The following is a 21,340-nucleotide window of genomic DNA, read 5'->3' as shown; positions in this document are numbered from 1 at the left end:
CTTGTTTTTGTTGCATTAAATCATCAAATCGTGGGGTAAATTTTGATAGTGCGATTCTCATTTCCTTTTCGGTATTTAGTTTTCCTCTGTATTTACTTTTGATAACTGCTAAGGCCGAAAAACCCGTTTCACATAAGTATGAAGAAGCAAATGGAATTAAAGTCCTGATAGCCTTATTGGCTACGATCGGATATTGCTTCTTCATAGCTATCCAAAATTCTGGTAAAGATAATACAACTGATAGATTATATTAGAGGCAAATCATCAAGTACCTACCTAATTGTAAATAGTAATCGAAATATGCTATTACTCGATATCGCAAACACGGTTATCGACGGTTATCTCACACATGCAACATGTAATATGTATTGGTGCGCCGAAATTTTATTTTTAGTTTCTATTGCGAACGCGGCTCCCTTGATAATAACCGGCGACGCCCCTGGGAGCCGCGACGCACAGGTTGAAAACCCCTGGCCTATAGTAAGTAACGTCCTGATTCGGAACGTCCCCGAAGAACGAATTGAATTCATAATTCACACGACACGACAAGACACGGGCAGTTGTGAATACCCTGCAGCTTAAATCGGACATTGCAGTAAGAACGTAACTTTGACCATTTGTTGGCCAAAGCCAGATTATAATATTATTATAGCACCTATAACAGTAATTTTAATATTTTAATTTTAACTATCGATTACTAATATGATTAATACTGCATATTTAAAATTTAGCACTATTATTATGAAGTGTAAATTGCAAAAAGTGAAATTGGAATCCCCCAAAGTATGCGTATCGTATCCCCTGACACAACCAGACACTGAAATCCATACCACGGTATGATTTTTGTATCTTTACAAAACATACAATTTTGGTTACATCTTATATTCATATTATAACCTCCTTGCATAAAGCGTAAACATTTTTCTTTCACGAAATTGTTATCGTAGAATAATCTGGTTGTTGCATAGATCCACAGTGCACATTACATTTGCCGCGATCAACGGTGAGTACATTTTTGTGTTCTCATTTTATTTTATTTTAATATAATTATTATTATTTATACTGAAATCTATACCACGGTCCTCACGAAACGTTTAAACACACAAACATTTGGTTACATCTTAGAACCTCCGTGCACGACGCTTAAAATAAATAAAACCAAATCGTTTCTTTCATGAAATATTGTTTTCGTGGAATAGTCTGGTTGTTGCATAGATCCATGCATTACCTTTGCCGCGTGATTGACGAACGTATAAATAATTTTACATTTAAATTTCAAAAGCAATAACAGTTAGTAATCAAAATGAGAAACAACTTAATAATTATACCCAATTATGAATTTATCTAAATAGGTGTTATATACCTAATACGACGATAATATACAGCCGTTTTTTTAACTTGTCAGTATGAGATAATGGTAAGTCATAATAGTTATTAGTTTTTTTTGTCCAGATATTATTTTGTAAAATATGAAATAATATGAACAAATCTGTTGAATTTTAAGACTATATTGAGCGTAAAATAAATGTTTAAAATCAGTATAGCGAAATTATAATGTATATATTATGTATAATACATATGGTTTTTTACATGTATCTTATATTGTAATCTAATATATTATAATACGTATTACCTATGTAATAATATGTGTTACGAACTATCAAAGCATAATCAATCATATTAGTCGATAATAATATACTATTCGTCTCACGTGACACGTTTAAATATTAATTATTGTGTCATAAAAATATATATATATATATATTATACAACGACATAAATCAGAATAATATGTAACGCGTAAGATATTTTTGAGAATATTAGTCACTTCTACTTAAAATGACACACAAAAATATGTGTTTCTCGAGACAGACTACCGAGTGTGATGCTTATTTAGATGGGAAGTTTGTATTATATGAACAGTCGTCATAGGTTTAGCCGACATTTTACACGGTTCTATAATGTTTTTGTTTCATGTAAATAATAGCTCGCCCCCCCCCCAAAAAAAAAAAAAAATTGCAATAATTGAATTTATAAGTTGCAATTGATTGGACAAATAAAATGTACCTACCTATTATGTTCTTAATTTTTTTTTTCGCCAAAAATAAGTTAACAAGTTAGTAAGTTTTTAAGAACAAAGAAAACTTTTCTAATTATAGATGATACCTACTATACATAATCATTAATCAATATGCATTTTACTCTTTCAACGACTTTTTATATAGTTTATGCCTATACAAATCTAAAAATGTAATACTTTAATTTTGTTTATTGTTGTCCAAGTTATCAATTCGTGCAGCACAGTGCATATATTTTTACACGTAGCCTTGAATGATAATCTAATATAGTTATTTTTATAAAAACCAGGATTTCGAATACCAAGTACAACTTGTTTATATTTTTATCCTATATTAAGTTGTGAAACAATATTATTAAACCGACATTTTAAAAGATAGGTTTTCTTTTATATGCAATACTGATGTTTATGTTTTCTTTGACGCAAAGTATTGTGGCATCACCAAAAAAACATATGATTTTAGCATCGATTTTTAGATTAATCAATCAATTTGTTTGTCGACTGAATCATCGATACATACAAAGGAAAATAATAATATGTACGAGTACAAACACAATGCGCATTTTATTAATATTGTAATTATTATTATTATATTACGTATAGGTATAGGCGGTGGCGTGATTTGAGTGTTGAATGAGACTTTGTTGTGACCAAATAATATAACGTAGTAATAATATGCGGTCTAAGACATTAATATAATAATAATCGTCTTTCTTTGTGTATACAACGCTATAACTTGAAATGGCAGTAACTATACGGATATAATATTGGCTCTTAACCAGTTTTTCTCGATTCCGAATGTATATAGGAATATAAGGCTGGTTATGCAAATGGTGTCGAATTTTGAACAATAATTGCTATATTCATACATTATTATTATTTTACTGAAATAATCTATTATAAGGTTTTAATAATAGATATCAGTTATTATTTTTCACAATGAACATAATATTATTAGTATTATATTTCCATATAGTATTATTATACTCGTGGCATTGCACCGAGGGTTTTAAGCTAATATTAATGGTCGGGGGGTGTGCCATAGCACATAGTATAAATAGTATAATATGCTCCCACGTCATTACTTACCAAACATATTTTTGCATCTGCAGACTGGGAACGAACGGGAATTTTATTCCGGTTGTAATAACCGTCGAGTAAATCCTAATACATCATATCAATTTGTTTTTCAGATATTTATTTAAAATATGCTTGTAGCATTGCGCCGCGGGTCTTAAGCAAGCATGCAACCTCAACATACAAAAATATATAAATGGCCGGGGGTGTGTCATAGTACCTATGCACCCACCGTGGGTGACTTACGTCATTATATGCTAAATACATATTTTTGCATCTGCATACTAGGAACGAACGTGAATTTTATTCCGGTTATAATAACCGTCGGGTAAATTTTAATACATCATATTATTATTGATTTGTTTTTCAGATATTGTGTGTCAAAACGCTAAGCGTTTGCCGTAGGTTTTTATTACATTTATTATAGAAAATACACAATCCGTGAAAGTTTAATTTTTAAAACGAGAGTATAATATGTGAACAGGAGATTTATACAATAAACAATATTCAGCTTCGTAATGCATGTGTGTAAGTGTAATCTAGATTATTAACAACTATAAACCTTCTACCTTGAAATAAAATATTATAATAATATCATTCTTAGTCGCATTTTATTTTTATAATCTATACTTAATAATTATAACTAAAGTAAGTGTAGGTATTCCAAAAACTCATAATTGTGTATTCAAACGAGACTTATGAAATACGTAACACCATTTTTAAAATTGTTTGGATTTATTATTGTTTTCAGAAGGCAGCCATCACTCGTCTATATAGGAATGTTGCATTGCACTGCAAACGCGTACTACAAACTGCACAGCTGCAACAGTGTTCGGACAAAAACGAAAATCGCTGAGATTTTATTATTATTATAATAATTATTATGTGAAATCGTTCACAGCAGTCGGAAGAAAATCGTTCTGTACAGTAACTGTACAGACTACAGTATGGTCGCACATATTTTAAGGTAGGTACTCAAACTTACCAGACGCAAAATATTGCAGTGCAGCGTGTCTGCGAATGTCCCGCGCATATTACTGCGTTTTACGATAAGACATAAAGTCACCGCGACTGTGACGGGACTAGTAAACTTATATAATAATATCATATCTAATAATATAATATTATTATTATATGTTAGTCGACAATAGTGTTGTAGTGGGCAGTGGTCGTAAGCGATCTGAATTACAGAATGATGTTCACAAACCACAGTAAAATACGTATTTTAACGAAAACGTCCATGTTTTATCATAGGTATAATGTTGTTGTTGCAAATTTCACTGTAAAAAAAATCATCAATCGCCTTCGATTTCAGCCGCACGCGATATCTCGAGGAGATAATAATATAATAATAATGTGTACCTACATTGACGCTAATTAGACACCGGTAAACAGCCGTGATGTTGTACACGAACACTAATGATTTTATCCTCCAAATGTTTCGAGATTAAAATATTTTCCCTTTTTCATAATAAGATTTTAACTAAACAAGGCATTTATACACTTTTTGTACAATATTTATTGACGGTGGAATTACATTTAGCTCGAAGTCGTCTTGAGGGGAGAAGCCATCCAATCTGACAACACTCCAGCGATTTAATATATATATATAGGTGACATAATAATGTGTATATATTTACTGTGTTATATTATTGTATACCTCCAGGCTACCTATATTATTTTCCGCTTCTATATTATCAACCACTATTGAATCCTTATTAATTATTATTCAAAATATGCCTTAGCTCTTTTTATTGAGTTCTCTTATAACTTACTAGACACACGTAATTGTATAATGTATAGTGTAACCTATGTGTATTCCTGACCATTTCCTGACCAGGAATAACAATTTGAACTTCAAACGCTTATAAAAATTTAATTTGACTTTCTGGTTGAGATTTTGTTTTGATAAAAGTACTTATAAGGAATCTTGTATTACATTTTAAAATCTTAAAAACTTAAAAACTTAAAAAGAAACATTTTTAGGAATTTCTAACTCAAAATAATTTGCACATTTTCGTGATTTTTACGACTTTTGTCCAAATTAGAACTTTAAATTGTTATAAAAAAAAATTGTGCTTAATATGTATTTTTATTATTTTTCAACTATCATTTTAATAATATATTATAGGAGCCTTGTAATCAGTTTTCAAGCTTTTTTATTCAACGAAAAAAATTTTGTTGATAATTATAGAAAAAAAACTAAAAAAATTGGAAACTGAATATGTCCATAAACAGCTATAAACAAAATATATTTTGAAAATTTTATCATTTATAAAAAATCACATCATTGTAAAATCAAGACATTCATCGCTCCGCTCAGAATCTAAAACATATAAAAAAAAATGTAATGGCGGCCTCTATGGAAACAGAAGCGAGTTTATAATTATATAAATAATAGCCAATATGTCCTTAAAGGCGATTGTGTGTAGTACGTGGTACAAACAAACATAAAATACCAAACAAGCTAAACGCGTAAAATATGTTTTTCAATTATAATATATTATACGATATACCGAAGAAACGAATTTATTATAAAATTATACTGATGAATGCTCGAATATTATTATTTATTATTACTATTTATTACGCATTGTAATATAATTATGTTTTTATTCCGGTAGCCCGTCGTTGTTGGGATAACTATATAGACGTCATCGGTGTTGCAGAGGTGACTTTTCGGTAAATACTATAACGAGAATTCATGCTGCAGTTTTCATTTGACGACGCAAACTTAGAGCATATTATTATGATTATTTTATTTTACTACTGTGGAATATTGTACGGAACCGTGACATACCTATACGGCTATACCTATACTCGGGTCCGGAAATACGCCGATATTCTTGGAATTGTTCCAAGTTATTTAATTATGTTTTTTTGTTTAAGTATATTATTATAGCGTAACATTGAAGCATTATAACAGGTTTACATTATATAACGGATATGCAATAAAACGAAAAACGTTTACCCGATTTTGTTATGGAACAAGTCGAAAAGAGTGAAATAACCCAAACAGTGTAGTCATTTTAATTTTTCAAACGAATACGGAGGAACTTTTAAGGTCGACAGGACGAGGTGTTTTAAATTTGAAGGAAATCATAATATTATCATATTATGTACCATAAGCCATAACGATCGAAAATAAATTCATCAGAAAAAATGGCCATTATACTATATAATTATACAATATTATAATGCTCGCATTTAAATGAAAAATTATGACGTCATCAGCGAGAGTAACAAAATTATATTATTCTATATTATTACAATTATTATTATTTATTCTGGTGCATCATATTATTATAATATTACTTAAATAGCTGATAGCTGATCCTGCACGTGACAAATTAAATACCCGCGGAATTTACCCCTACTTAAACTCAGTTAAAAATGAAAACTGCGCAGATTTTCAACACAGTTATTTAGGTGGTTTTGTTGCCCCAAAATATAATATACAGGTCTAAAATTATATTCAATAATTATAATTATGTTTTCTGTAATAAATGGAAACCCTATACAAACAAAAAAATTATTCGTTTTTAACGAAACCCGCGTGAACCCCTCTTTAAAATGAAAAATAAAAAAAATGGCTTTGAGGTCAACATCTTTGGGTACCAAATTTCAGAACCAGTGCGATTGACTTTGGATCACTTGAACCGCATTTAATCGCATTCTAATTAGACGTTACTTTTTTGGTATTGTGTAATAACTAATAACTAAGTTGCAACTTAGTTTACCAATAATTGATTACAGCTCAACTTTTAAACCATATTGGTTACCAGTTGTAACCATAGTTACCAAACCCACGGGCCACGTACGAGTGCACGACACGATATTATACACGATGAAGCTGTGAATCTTGCTTAACACACACAAACATTGCCTCTTATGAATATATAATAATATTATATAGATATATAGACAGATAAAGTAACGATGAATTATGTCACCATTTCAATGAGCGTAATAAAAAAACCTCTAACGAATTTCAGATAGACGAACAACAAAAATACTATAATATTCGTGTCAATATGATACGTAGGTATAGTCTTCACGGTTCTATACGATGAGTTCTCGATAACCAATATTGGAACTTCCAGAAAAATGCGTGTTCAATTTCCACTTTTTTTAAATATTACGAAATATGAAACTTTTTTGCGTTATATTATTTATTTTAGTAAGAATAAAATAAATAAGAAGACACTTGAAAAAATGTGTCTGTTTGGTATTTAAAATTAGTAAAATAAAATCTGTTCTGCTGGTATTCAATTCGTTTATGTCAGACTATAGACGGACAATTTCGGAGCGCTTGGCATACTTTTCACAGAGTAGCTATATCTGTAGGTGTTATTATACATAGCTATTGAGCTATGTATTGTATCTTATTAGCAAATGCACTAAATCCGTTCATCGTCGAACACAGTCGGACTTAAAGTTATATAATACCTCTCGACAGTCGGGACTCATTATCAAGACCGATCCGTTTTATTCGACACAGTGGTCATTTCAGCCACAATACACAATATTGTAGGATACATTGGTCATTGCATAATTAATACACTATTCCTTGACGATCATATGCCTATTATGCCGTTACAGCATTCGATAATATTTCAATAGAACGTTCAAAATATGGACTGTATACGATGTGTACCTACATATTTTCAAAAATGTGAAGAAATTGTTGGTGAAATTTAAATACAAATAAGTACTTCGATCAAGTTACGAGAACCTTTTTAAATTTTGAGCGGAGCGATGAATATATATTGACTTCACAATGATGTGTGTTTTTTATTTTTGTGTCTGAAGAAATTTTTTATAATAGAAAAAATACTATAATTTTCAACTTTGAGGGTGGTTTCTGGTAGCAAATTAGATCTTGTTTATCTTTTGGGGGTCAAGAGTAAAAAATAGTACTACATGACCCTAAAAAATAATTGGGAATAAAATAAATACGAAAATGTTAATACTATTATTAAAATAATAAATTGTTTGGTAATTTTGGTTACCAAAAAGTTAGACCACCATCAATATTTTTTTATTGCATTTAAATTGAACACATCCAATGACCTATTTAATCGTAACTAAGTAAGGTACACTCAAAAGTACATTCGACACCTATAATACTGATACAGCAGATATATTTGAATAATTTTTTTAAACTTATTCATTGGTATTTTATGGTCTATATAAAATTATAAAAAAATCTAACTGGATGTCACAACTGTAAATATGTTTTACAATATTACATATCTCCCGATTATTTTTTATACTATAGTGATTTGACCCACACGTATATTATAATATATTATATATAAATTACTTAATAATATTTTAATGTTTATAATGTGTTAATAATATAATATAGAATTGTTATTACGCAATTCCACGAGATTTGGTGATCGTAAAAATTTGACTCGCGACGGTAGTGTACCTAATTTGCCTATATAAAACGCCGCTCGATGATCATAATAATATGGTTCATAATAATATAATATTATTGATATGTAATATCATACTTACTATAAGTGTTAATATTAATAATACCACCGCACGTCAGCGTGCACTAGTTATGCCTAGAAGTAGAAACACTGAAAACACTCCTGACGTCCCCGACAAAGCAAAATTGTTTTTAAAAATTTCAAAGTAGAAATTTTCCCCTCAAACAGTTTACCCACAATGCAGAAACAGAGCATAATACATAGTTTTTACTTTTTAGGTAATTCTATAATTTTGTATTTAATAATTATGTTATATAATTAGGCCCCAATATCTCATATTACGGGAAAGTCTAAAAAGTTCAAGAGGGGCAATCGTGCTTAGATCACTATTGATGTTCGAAAGTTCTTAAAATCGTATAAAAAGTTTTTTCACAGTTTTTACTTATTTTGATTTGCTCAACGTCTGTAGACTATGTCTAAATTTCTTTCATTTGGTATTAAATATTTTTCCCGTGATCATTACTCATTGCTCATTAGTATTATGCGTCTCTAGTCCACTAGTCCATTCTATCTCGGTAAAAATAATTTCACACAATTAATTATTATGCTATCACCATATCAAGAAAATAAATGTAGGTATTATGAAAATGTCGCTTGTAATCAAATTTTAAGTCCTGCAAAGTTTGAGTCCCTTTGCAGTTTACACTTTACAGACACTTCTAAACAAAAATCACACGGGTACTGCTGCTAACGTTGACGTTATGGTGGAAGGTGGAACATAAAGCAACGAAAAACTTTTCAGGCGTATCTGCCAAGCTATTGTTTGCTTATTATTCACGACCGTATAATTGAATTCACGTTCCGTCGACAAGAGGAGTAATAAAACATGTTTAGAAATATTTTTGCGGAAACATTTCGTTGCATTAATACATTATCAAAATAAAACAGTTTATTGAAAACAATGTTTTTATTTACACGTAGGTCACCTTTACTGAAGTTAAGCGGCATATGTTTTCGTGTGAGCGAAAAATTAGAAACATGCAAAATGAAAATAACGGCGTAATGAAATTAGTGGTGAGAGGACGTCGCGTGAGTCGGAGGGAGTAATACGCCCAATGCCCATCGAGTTGTATTTGTCGAAAAACAGTGAACAACATTATTTACGATATTGTAGTCAGAAGTGGTCTAAGCACGATTTCCATACTTGAATTGTGTACAGACACAACATGAAATATCGAGGCTAGACCAAATTATATAAAAAATGGTACTATATCCATTACCCACGGTACCTATACTATATAGTACCTAAAACGGTGTATGTTCTTCCTCCTGCACAGGAAATCCACATAAGACAACAGAACCTATTGAGGGAAAAATTCCTCCTTGGGATTAATTCATGGCCTCCCATCGAGTATCGACACAAGAATATCTGAAAACAATCTGTTTTTCAATTTTTTCGTTTATAAGACAATTTTCAACTTTGTTTGGTGGTAAGAATGGAAGTCCATTATACTTATAGTATTATTATTTATATTTCAGGAAATAACTCTGAATTTTTTTATTTAATCACCACTTAATCCTAAATTCAAAAAAGTACGGGATCCATGTATTCGTATATCATACTACGATGACATAAATAATTAAAAAATATTTTATAAAATGCGCATGTACTTACTTCTAGATCCGATTGTAACGAAATAATATATCGTTTTTTAAATGAAAACCATAACCATAAATAAATATCATATAATATATTGACTTTGTTATTGTTTCGGTATAAGGGAAATTAATTATTTTATTTTCAAATCGATAGTTTTAAAACGGTTATTTGTTTGTTTCGATACCTACAGTATAGGTATGTAAATATGCAAATATATGATTTGCATTGTAATATGAATAGAGAAATAGTATCACCACTTCGTCGTCACAAATTCATCGCTTCCTCTACCATATCCCCCTTTAGTGGACGCTCAGGCTTTCGAACTGGTATCAACATTTTTGCAATAATTTTTAACTGCAACTTTATATAGTGCAATGAAAACAATTTCAACTCGCAGCACACAAAAAGGCTTTGATTAATGATTTCATATATTATATTTTATTTAAAACTGCCTTGTGCACAAAAGAAAAAAAATCATCAGATAGGTACTTATACATTTTATTGAAGTGTATTCAATATTGAATTTAAAGTTGCGTTGCGATATATAGCTGACAAACTCTTGACTAGACGAGATAAAATATTATGTGTAATTTATTATATTTAATGTATAAATGGATGTGCGTCCGTTCTGATCTTGAGGTCTAAAAACAGCCGTGATAGGGTTCTTTAATTAGTTTGCTGGCCATTTCGTGGAAGATTTTGAGGTCCTGCAGTTATCAATAAAACCGTTGGGTTAGTAATATACGTTATAAATTATACATAATTAATACATGGTTCTGCTGTCATAAGCTACTATGCCGTAAGCGCGTAACCCCAAAAATTTAGCTTTTTAGGAAACAAAAAAAAACAAATTTTCAACACTAAATAATTAGTATGTATAGCAAAAATTAAAAATATTTATTTTTTAAACATTAAAAATATGGTATATTATTATGTTTTTTTACAAGGAAACGATATTTAACACAAAAACAAGTTTTTTGACAACATTTTATTGATTTAATTGCTTAGGAGTTAGGTGTACGCATCAGAGAAAGAAAAACAGTATATAAGTACACTGTTTTGTATTTGGAATTACTGCCAAAGGCTATCTGATATCATTGGCATATTATTATGTGGTCATATTAAGAGTGATGCAAATGTGATTTAGAATTTTAGATATTTAACAACGTATACATTTTAATATTAGCTTAGCTCAAATATTAATTCTAACTCAAGAGCAACGTTAAATTTAAACCAAAACCATGAATTTTATACTGTTCTGTAAATACAATAATTACTAGGAAGAAAATCACTAACTTCAGAATACATACGACTTTTTGTTCTAGTATTTGGACATTCGGTGCAAATTTGCTTCTTATCTAAATAATTTGATGTACACGCAGACATATACCTAGAGTGTTTTTTGTTATTATTAAATCTATCTGTATGAATTTCTTTCGAGAAACACCATTATTTTTTTATGGAAATCGATAAAGAATTAAAATATCTATCGATGGACATCAAAAACTAGATATTTACAAATATGGAGTTATGACACTATAGTGGCTTATGACAGCAGAATTAATAACAACAGTTGCTGGTCATGATGAATCCGACGGATCACTCCATAATTTTTCTTTATTTATTTATGTATAATAAACGGGTATGAAACCCTTTAACAATTTGAATAGTTATAAGTAGAGGTTAAGCTTATCTTATAATAGATTTTGGATACAAAAAATAATTAAAACAAACAGAGTTTAACGTTTAAATACGTATTATACCTGCAGGCAGCAGCTATGTATTTAATACTATAAAATATAATTTAAACCATAACATTTAATAGAAAAGTGAACTTCATTATATTCAAGCGACATCGTTTGTATAATTTTAATTTTTAATAATATATACCTAGTATACCGGTAGATAAAGATTTATTTGTTATATTATAATAGGTTTAACAGATACAGGGCCTATGATTTGAAGGCTATAGTAATTTAATGATATTAATATAATATTAACATAATATTGTAATTTGGAAAAATTTTCCAAGTTTAAAAAGTACCTACCTACCTATAGGTAAAATAATCATAAATATATTTTATATTCATAGTACCTACGAAAATGTTAGTAGGTATTTCAAAAACTACTCTTTCGAATTTATTTTAGATGCATCGTCAAAAAAGTTTCTCTTGTTTGATAAACAAGAAGTTTTTACCTATAGCCACAGGAGACTTCTCAATCGGTACCTTTAAAAAAATCTAAGTATTTCTAAATACGTCTTGTTCATTAATTTACCTACATAAAAATTGGAAATAATTGGGATAAATGTATTATTAAAGATTTTTTTTTGGTGAATTCCATTGTCATACTTAAATATATACTAGGGGGAAAATATTTTCATTGTGTACAATGTATGACCATATTATCTCCATTAAGACTCTGATTTGTAAGCGTATTCTGTTTACGTTCAATCATATTGTAAGAGCAATAATGTATACGTTGATATTATTAACTCAACGGGACAACTTACTTGAAGATTGTTTATATTCATCTTGGTCATTGTGTTTAAGTGATTGTCGTTTATTTTGCCTTGTAAGTGTGATCGTGGTAGGTGTAGTCCAATTTCTTTGTTATGTTCGTTCATTTTTTGTTTTAAATGTCTCCCGTGTTTGTAATAATCGAAAACACAACTCTCTCCGAATTTCAGTTCCCTGAATATTATACCCATTTGTTCAACTTCTGATGGAATATTTTTGCACTGAATTTTTTCAAATTCTTTGACATACGACCGTGAATAGTGTTTTTTCGGCTTTTATTGTACAATAATTCATTTCAATATACATTCAAAAACAACTGACAATACGATAAGTATTATCTTACCTTTTTCTTGTTGGTTTTAAGTAATATTTCTGTCTTTAGCCTTTGGGCAACGACGGGATGCTCTAGAACAGATTTATTTGCAGTTACCGGACTCATTATGTTTTTTAACACCAATTCCAGTTCAAATTCTTTTTGTAGTTTCTTCAATAATATAATATGTTTAAGTGTAAATATATTCATATTATATACATAATATTATGTGTAAGTGTTAAAGTATACAGTATATTTTATGATCATAACAAAATTGATATATTTACCATCATTTCCTTCATTTGTCTCATCATCTCTCGCATATAGTTATTTTTTATTTCCGAACCTAATTGTATCATGCTATTTCCATTTTTGATTTTTACTATGCCATTCGGAACTATCTTCGATAAATATTGGTCTATTTCTCCAAACCTACACAAATATTGATGGAAATAGTTACCGATTTTTATTTTTATATAAAATATATTAGGTATGTAGATTTATATTTGAGTATTTGAGATTACCATCCTATTTCCAAAATATTTTCCTTGTCTATTACCTTTGTTTTGATTGTCATTTTCTTTATAGCACTAAAATGTATCAAAGCTGAGAAAAATTCTTGAAATTCTGATTATTTAATTATAAATTCTGAAAATATTTAAGAATATAATAATATTATTCGTAAAAATCGTTATAGAAACAATATAAGCAAATAAAAATATATTTTCCTTAACATATTAACATGTTATTATATTACATTTTCACAGCTGTGGACACATCAATTTCGTATCGTTTCTAAAAAACTAAAATTATAAAATTTACCAAAGTCTTTAAGCTCCAATACTGTTATAGGATAATAGTTTAGCAAAAGTGCGTTGTACCCGAAAAAAAAATATTTTCTAAATCGTTTTACTCGACCATTATATTTACATTAAATATTATAACATTATCGTATAATTTTCCCATGGTAAACCATCGTGCATTATACCAAAACGGTATTAGACCTAATCACCATACAATATGTGACAAGCGTTTACGAAATAATAATATAATACAATTTAAGTTTGTGTATTTCTAGTTTGACAGACAAATGACACTCATGACAGTGAAAGAAACACTTCATCGTCGGACAAGGGCTCGAAACAAAACGGAAATGTAGGTACACTCGTTCACGATATACCTACCTGCACTATAAAGTTGTACACTTTGAAAACCTTTTTGACGCAGTCTCCGCAGTAACAGGTATTTACTCGCCAATAACAGTGCAAGTAGAAAACAAACACGTTATAATATTGCGTAGGTATTTTTTAAATAAATTTCATTTATATCCTATTATACTCCACCGGAAAATAATTGAAATGATTTGTCTTTTAATATTAATATTGAATACAAAATAAATACATTAATAAAATATATTTCGAAATATTTACTTGTCTTTTGAAAGCTTTCAGTGGCACAATACATTATTTTTTTGTAGTTGAAACAATAATAATATATTGAAATACACGTTTATAAACGCATACTAACATGCGATTATTGATAAATAGGTATTTTCTAACACAGAAATGAATCGGCGCCGAAAACATAAGAAAAAGCTAAAAGATTTCGGTAGAGAGTATTTTCTAGACATTTCCGTCAACGCGTTAAAACACATAATACGAGCCAAAAACGTCGGCGAACGGTAAGCATTCAAAATAAATATATTACCCGTTTATAAAATCTGTAGAACAGATTTCACAAAGAAATTGCCAGAATTTACCTACATTAGGTTTGTTATCATTATACTATTATAGTATACAGATAGATTCTTCTAAATAAACACTGATTCTCTAAGTAAATTTAATATTTATGCGTTTTTTAAATCATTTATTTTATTTTTCATTTTAAGTTGTTATCTAAATTCTAAACACTATATTTTTTAAAAGAATGATTTTCTTTTATTATACTAAAACTGGTCGTAATTAATTAAATAAGGTGGGTAAGTGGATGCCGCTTTGCTGTACATTTGTACATTAGGTTACAAGTGGGTTACTGTAATGGATGGTGTTAAATTTGAATTCAATGATATAATATAATTGTATAAGAAAAACGATTCTGAGCGAAAACGGTCAGTCAGCCTATGATATTACCAAGTATGTTTGATGATATTATTGTGAATAAAGTAATTTATATATAACCTATTTACGTGGAGCCTTGTTTTAAATTTTCAATCCTTAGCCATAAAAGTTAAACATTTTATACATTTTTAACTACAAAATAATTATTACATTTTAAATTTGATAAATGTTGTCAAAATTTGAACTTTAAATGCTTATAAAAAAAAATTATATATATACTGTCAATATTTTTTAACTGCTATTGTAACAATATATCAGAAGCCTTGCATTAAATTTTCACGCTTTTCTACCCAACAAAAAAAATTTTAATGATATTTATATAAAAAAAAAACTAAAAAATTGAAAACTGACAATGTCCGTAAACAGCTCAAAAAAAGTCAAATTATTTTCAAAATTTTATCGTGTATAGAAAATGGTAATATAAACATTCAGTGAAATTTTCAAGTATCTACAATCGTACGTTTTTTAATTACAACAAAATAAGAAAATCGTTACACGAGAAATCGAGTGAATATCAAATGTTGTAAAAATATGAATTTCAAACGCTCATATAACTTTAAATTGAATTTCTTGTAGACATTTTTTGTTTGATAAAGGTAGACAAACTTATGGATAATCTTGTATTACATTTTCAAATCTTAGATTTAAAAAGAAAAATTTTTATGAATTCTCAACTCAAAATAATTTGCTAATTTTCGTGGTTTTTTCGTATTTTGTCAATATTTGAACTTTAAATGCTTATAAATAAAAACTATGACTAAGGATTTTTAATATTTTTCAAATTTCATTGTAACAATATAGTAGGAGCCTTGTATTAAATTTCCAAGGGTTTTTAACCAACAAATAAAATTTTATTGATATTTGACATGCTATAAATCCAACCCTAAAATCGGTGTAATGTACATGCTCCTATACTGTTAAATTGAATAGGGGCCAATTAACTGAATATTTAAGAAATTATAACGATGTATTAAGGTATCTAATATATTCTTATTTGGTACAGCGCAAACGAGTTGACACCACGTATAGTCGTCACTCACAATAATAGTATTCATATAATCATGTTAATATCTTAACAGTTACCATAAAAGTGAAATTTTGAAGCAATTTAGAGTTAAAATAATTAGGTATTACAAAACAAGATTTTCAAGGAAGTAGTGGTAAAAAATAATTTAAAAAAAAAACTTATCGCCAAAATAACATTTGCTACGAAATCCGAGCCTTATTACAGACATAATAACAATATTAACAGTAGCATCTTTCGCATCGAATAAATATTATACGAACAGACGATTTTGGCTGGTGATGTTCACACTCGCATTGTTCGGCACTGGATTCTGCGTCTTGGAAGTCTGGAAAGTCTACGAGTCCAGTTTTACCAAAACCATTATATTGTCCACGTCGTATTTGTACTCCGAGGCACCGTTTCCGTCAGTGACCATTTGCGAACCGAGCAGAGTGTATGGTCCTTTGATCAAAACGTTGTAAGCTTTCAGCATAATAATATAAAATAATGGATTATATCAAGGAACGAAATTTACAGAAAACAATTTTAAAAATGTCTTGTTGTTGCTTTTCGAGGTATGACAACTCTTCCGGCCGGCCGGGCTCGTATGATGAAGCCGTGTTCAAAATAATGGCAACGTTGTCCACAATCCGTTTACCGCTATTCGAAGATTTTGTCAAAATAAAAAAATTCGAAAGACACTACAACGAGCTCAACAAACTCAATATCAGCGACATGCTACTGAAGGTTATGTTTATTTATGATAAGTGGTATAATATTATATAATAGTATTCAGGGTCGTAGAAACCGAGGTTCAAATCTCCCTCACAACACGAAAAGTAATTAAATGTATTTACAAAAATTTAAAACTATTAACATAATATATTTAAGGTTTTATTTTTTTACTTTGATGAACCCTCAATATTTTAAATTCCTGTCTTCGGTGCTGATCGCAGTAGTACATAATTTATTATAATATCTGTGTTATAGACTTACATCAAAAAATCGTGTCGTCTCGTGATCGTTGACTCGGAGAGTCTGTAACCACTCCCCCCTCCAAAAAAATCAAGGAATGTCCACACTGAATGTAGATACATCGGTACATGTATATGTCTTCTAAATTTAATACATTCATCGTTACGCCCGGAATCTAACAAAGTATAATGCGGTTGCTAGAGACAACCTATATATAGGTCTATAGGAACTTTACAACATTAATTTCATAGTTGTTATTGTTTGGTTGGTATGACAACTGTGACATGTAATCGGTCAGAAAAATACAATAATATTTTAGGCTTCCAGCTTCAACATGATGACGTCACGGTAACGCTTCACTTACACTTACTTTACACTTTACCAGTTCACCACTGGTTGTATACATAAAATAAATAAATAATTTAAAAAAAAAAATTATTGGTGTGTCCATAATCTTAGATATCTATTAAAAATAAATAAAGAGTCTGCATGGTGCAATCTAACATCCAAACATATATATATAAATAATAAGTTCTATTAATTGGTCTTCATGGTTGTTAAAGAGATTTTTACTTACACAATGATTATTCCTTAAAAACTTTTTGGTAAATATGTCTTCTGATTTTTGTGTATAAATCATTTTTAGTATTATTTTTAAAAAAACATTCTCACAACTTATAAAACCCCTTTCAGCTATTAAACAAGTTTCAACTACATCATTAGATGGTCTTAATAATGCATTATTCATGTCTTTTAAATTAATTAATATATTATCATAAGCTGTTTTGGAAAATAGCACAGTTAATTTTTTTTAAAGGTATAAATGTCTATTGTATTGAGCATTATACTCTATGCAAAGTTGCCATTTATCAGTGGAGTGTTTGTGTTAGGTACATATTAAAATTTAAAAGTTCATTCATGTCAAAACTTGCATAGGTACTCTTAATTTTGTTGATTGGAACAGTTGTTATTTTATGAACGAATATTACATACATACATACTTAATGAAATTGAAAAATAAATTTATCCTAATTTACGTGTCGAGGTTAGGAAATTTATATATCTTATACAAAAAGTATAAATTATGCTAATATATATATGGTGAAATTGTGTAAACTGAGCGCGCTCAATCATAATAGTCAAAAAGGTATCGACGACTAGTACCTACCGTTCTCTTCATACTATTCTTTTTACTTTGTGACGGCAACCCAAATATTTTAGAAAATTTCAGCGAAACGTTTGTTTTTTTTCTCCGTCCCACGTGTAATATAACAAATTTAAGTTTAGCAGAACCTACCCTGTATTATCACTTTTAATATTATAGTGAAATCACATATTATCAAACTTAAAGCTAAGAGCATTAACTGCGTTGGATTTTGTGCGATATTTTAATTTTTACACAATTTGTAGGTTTTTTAAATTGTAACAATTTACACGCTTATAACTTATATACTAATCAAAATATCATCAAATAGCAAGCTTATTGTCACAGATAATGTTCTTAAGTTTTATAATAGGTGAATTCGCTTTAATATTAGAAGTAATAACACACGAGTGGTTCTGCTAAACGTAAATTTGCTATGATGCGCGTCCCTAGGTCAGAGAGCGAAAAAAATAGTGCGCCGAGCCGACGATATCATCTTAATCAAAAAAGAACATTGATTGACTATACTAATATACTTGTATATGTTACACGTGGTAATACTGAATATTAATTATTTGTTATATGGTTCCAATACTTATAAACAATTGATAAAATATGTCGTATGATAATAAATAATAATACTTAATACAGATTGATTAATTTTTAAAAAAATGGCGAGGTATACGAACGTATACCTACGCGTGCATGTTTAAACTATATGTACTTATTAAATTATAAATGGGCAGTGGCGTGCCCAAAATTGTCAATGTGGGTGGGCGGGAGGGTTGGGTGTTATATAACTTATAAGTAATAATACATTTAAGCGAATTGTAGTGGTAGTAACAAAGATACAAATAAAGGAATTTATGGGACAATGGGGGGACAGACATAATCCCTAACCCCTCCCTCCCTAGGTACGCCACTGCAAACGGGTATACCTTCCTAAACAACACCAATAATTGTATTGTATTGGCGTGTAGGCGGTCCGTCCGTGCGACACCATATTCGACTCTCCGTGCTGGTGGCGTAATAATTACTACAACTGTTGCGAGCTCTTCGAACTCCAGAAAACCTGCTACGGTTACTGTTACAGTTTCAACTCAGATGTATCCGAATTCAGTAAACGGTAATTGATATATTAATATGACGTATTGTTATCGGCGTGGCGGTGTCGTCAGGTTGGGAATAGATAGCTATTAATTTATCTAGGTAAAGGTATATCGAATCTTTTGCAAGTAATGTTATGAGTTATAAGTTATAACTAAAAAGGCAGGATTCAACTGATATTGCAACTTGTCTTAGAAAAATATTAAGGGCATAAATAAAACTATCAAAACTTATTCTGAGGTTATGGCAAGCAATCAAAATAATAGTTTAGATATAGAACTAAATTATTCGAACTATTTTAAATATTATGCAACGTATAACATATGTACAACATATGTTCAACGCACTTTTTCATTGTATGAATACTAAATATATTTTAAGTGACCAAAATTACAATTTTGAAATGGAAATCTTTGAAATTTGTACCTATATACCTAAATGTACATTTATTACATTTTAATTAGGAAAACTAATAAGTAAGTTAGGTTAGATAAGTATAAATATTTAAACAGTTGAATTTAATTAACCTAATAATTCTATAGTTTTTAATACATTTATTATCTATATGATTTTATTATGCAACTTTTACTTATTTTTCATTGCAATATGACATAATGTTTTTTAGTGCAAATTATCTGGTCTTTATATAGTTAGGTAAAAGATATTATATTTTGATCATTAAAAATATAAATAACAATCTATGATCTAGCAATATGCATTTTCTATACTCGTATGTTTTAGAAAAACGCAATCGTACGGGATGCGCGGGGACAATTATAACTACTGGATTGATGATCGGGGAGCATTCAAGAGGCCTAGGAGAACAGGTGGAAGCGGTCCGTGGTCTGGATTGTGGTTTTCCATGCGTGCCCAAAAGATTCCGTCTTACATCAACGCCAGGAGTGGAATAGTGGTGAGAGCTCGCAAAGATATAATACAATTCTACAACTAATAGTAGTTGTGTGTAGTTTTCTGCACGTTATATTAAAAAGATACAATTTTTCGACATTAAAGTTAAACAAGTATGTAAGCCATATAAGGCTTAAAGATATATACTTGACGTAGGTGCCTACACAAAAACAAAATATATATATATTATTTATTATAGCCAAATAGAGTGCCCTCGCCCAAAGGTATTATGACATCAGAAAAAAATAGTGACCAAACATTTTATGATTATGTGCCCAAATGTGTTATAGCCCTTTTTAGGGATATTTAGTGCCTAGACGTTGTTTGGATTTTGAATACCGAAAAGGTAAAAATGCCCAATCGTATTGCACTGTAAGATGATTGCCTCTGTTCACTGGTGTAAATACTGTATAATATTATAGATGTGTGGAGTGGGTGATGTTGGATGGTTGATGGATCTCTCTTGACATTTCTTTTTTGGACTCTCAGAAAATATTTATTCAGAAATGTGTATTTTTATGATGCAGAAAAAAGTAATAACACGACTCCGTATAATATAATAGGTAGTTGTAGCTGGCGATGAATGTTAAAACTAATAACGAACTAATAACAATAATAATAATTAATGCTCAAACATTCAATGTTGATTCTGAGAAGATAAACATGGGGTATTCTAAAATAAACACATAATATTCGTGTATTTGATTTGAAGTGACTTTTATCGCATTCAAAATGTTTTTATTTTAATAATTTTTATAATAGACACTTATTGAATTACTCCGTTTATGTTTTGTATTATGATATCTGACCAAGATACATTCAGTTTATTTTGATACTAACATTGTATAGAGATTCTTAAATTTAGGTCATTTATGACAACGTGACATCACTTATACATAATTTTTATAACATTTTAGGTTACGTTTTCGAACTTTAGAAAGACTCAAATTTTTCCTAAGATGAACTACTCTTGTAAAATATAATATATAACA

At 29.5% G+C, this 21,340-nt stretch overlaps 2 protein-coding genes across 2 annotated transcripts in view; one reads left to right on the top strand and one right to left on the bottom strand.

Annotated features, from left to right (window-relative positions):
• The first annotated feature begins 3,411 nt into the window (after positions 1–3,411).
• LOC132941142 (pickpocket protein 19-like) overlaps positions 3,412–21,340 on the top strand; it is a 34,257-nt gene continuing 16,328 nt past the window's right edge. Inside the window, exons 1-9 of the mRNA XM_061009070.1 lie at positions 3,412–3,465; positions 3,525–3,682; positions 3,906–4,121; positions 14,169–14,332; positions 14,638–14,771; positions 16,497–16,691; positions 16,789–16,960; positions 19,313–19,458; positions 20,181–20,352. Of these exons, the coding sequence (XP_060865053.1) occupies positions 14,656–14,771; positions 16,497–16,691; positions 16,789–16,960; positions 19,313–19,458; positions 20,181–20,352 (801 nt within the window). The 5' untranslated portion in view covers positions 3,412–3,465; positions 3,525–3,682; positions 3,906–4,121; positions 14,169–14,332; positions 14,638–14,655. The remainder of the gene's footprint in view (positions 3,466–3,524; positions 3,683–3,905; positions 4,122–14,168; positions 14,333–14,637; positions 14,772–16,496; positions 16,692–16,788; positions 16,961–19,312; positions 19,459–20,180; positions 20,353–21,340) is intronic.
• LOC132940832 (uncharacterized) lies at positions 10,900–13,667 on the bottom strand. Its single transcript, XM_061008617.1, has 5 exons — positions 13,615–13,667; positions 13,378–13,522; positions 13,121–13,261; positions 12,771–13,049; positions 10,900–10,965 (listed from the first exon to the last, which is right to left on the bottom strand). Exons 1-5 carry the CDS (start codon positions 13,665–13,667, stop codon positions 10,900–10,902), a joined length of 684 nt encoding a protein of 227 aa, XP_060864600.1.

The sequence above is a fragment of the Metopolophium dirhodum genome, chromosome 3 (assembly GCF_019925205.1).
Source record: "Metopolophium dirhodum isolate CAU chromosome 3, ASM1992520v1, whole genome shotgun sequence".
Lineage (NCBI taxonomy): Eukaryota > Metazoa > Arthropoda > Insecta > Hemiptera > Aphididae > Metopolophium > Metopolophium dirhodum.
The sequence above is the reverse complement of the archived record's forward strand: the minus strand, read 5'-3'. Positions and strand labels throughout refer to the sequence as shown.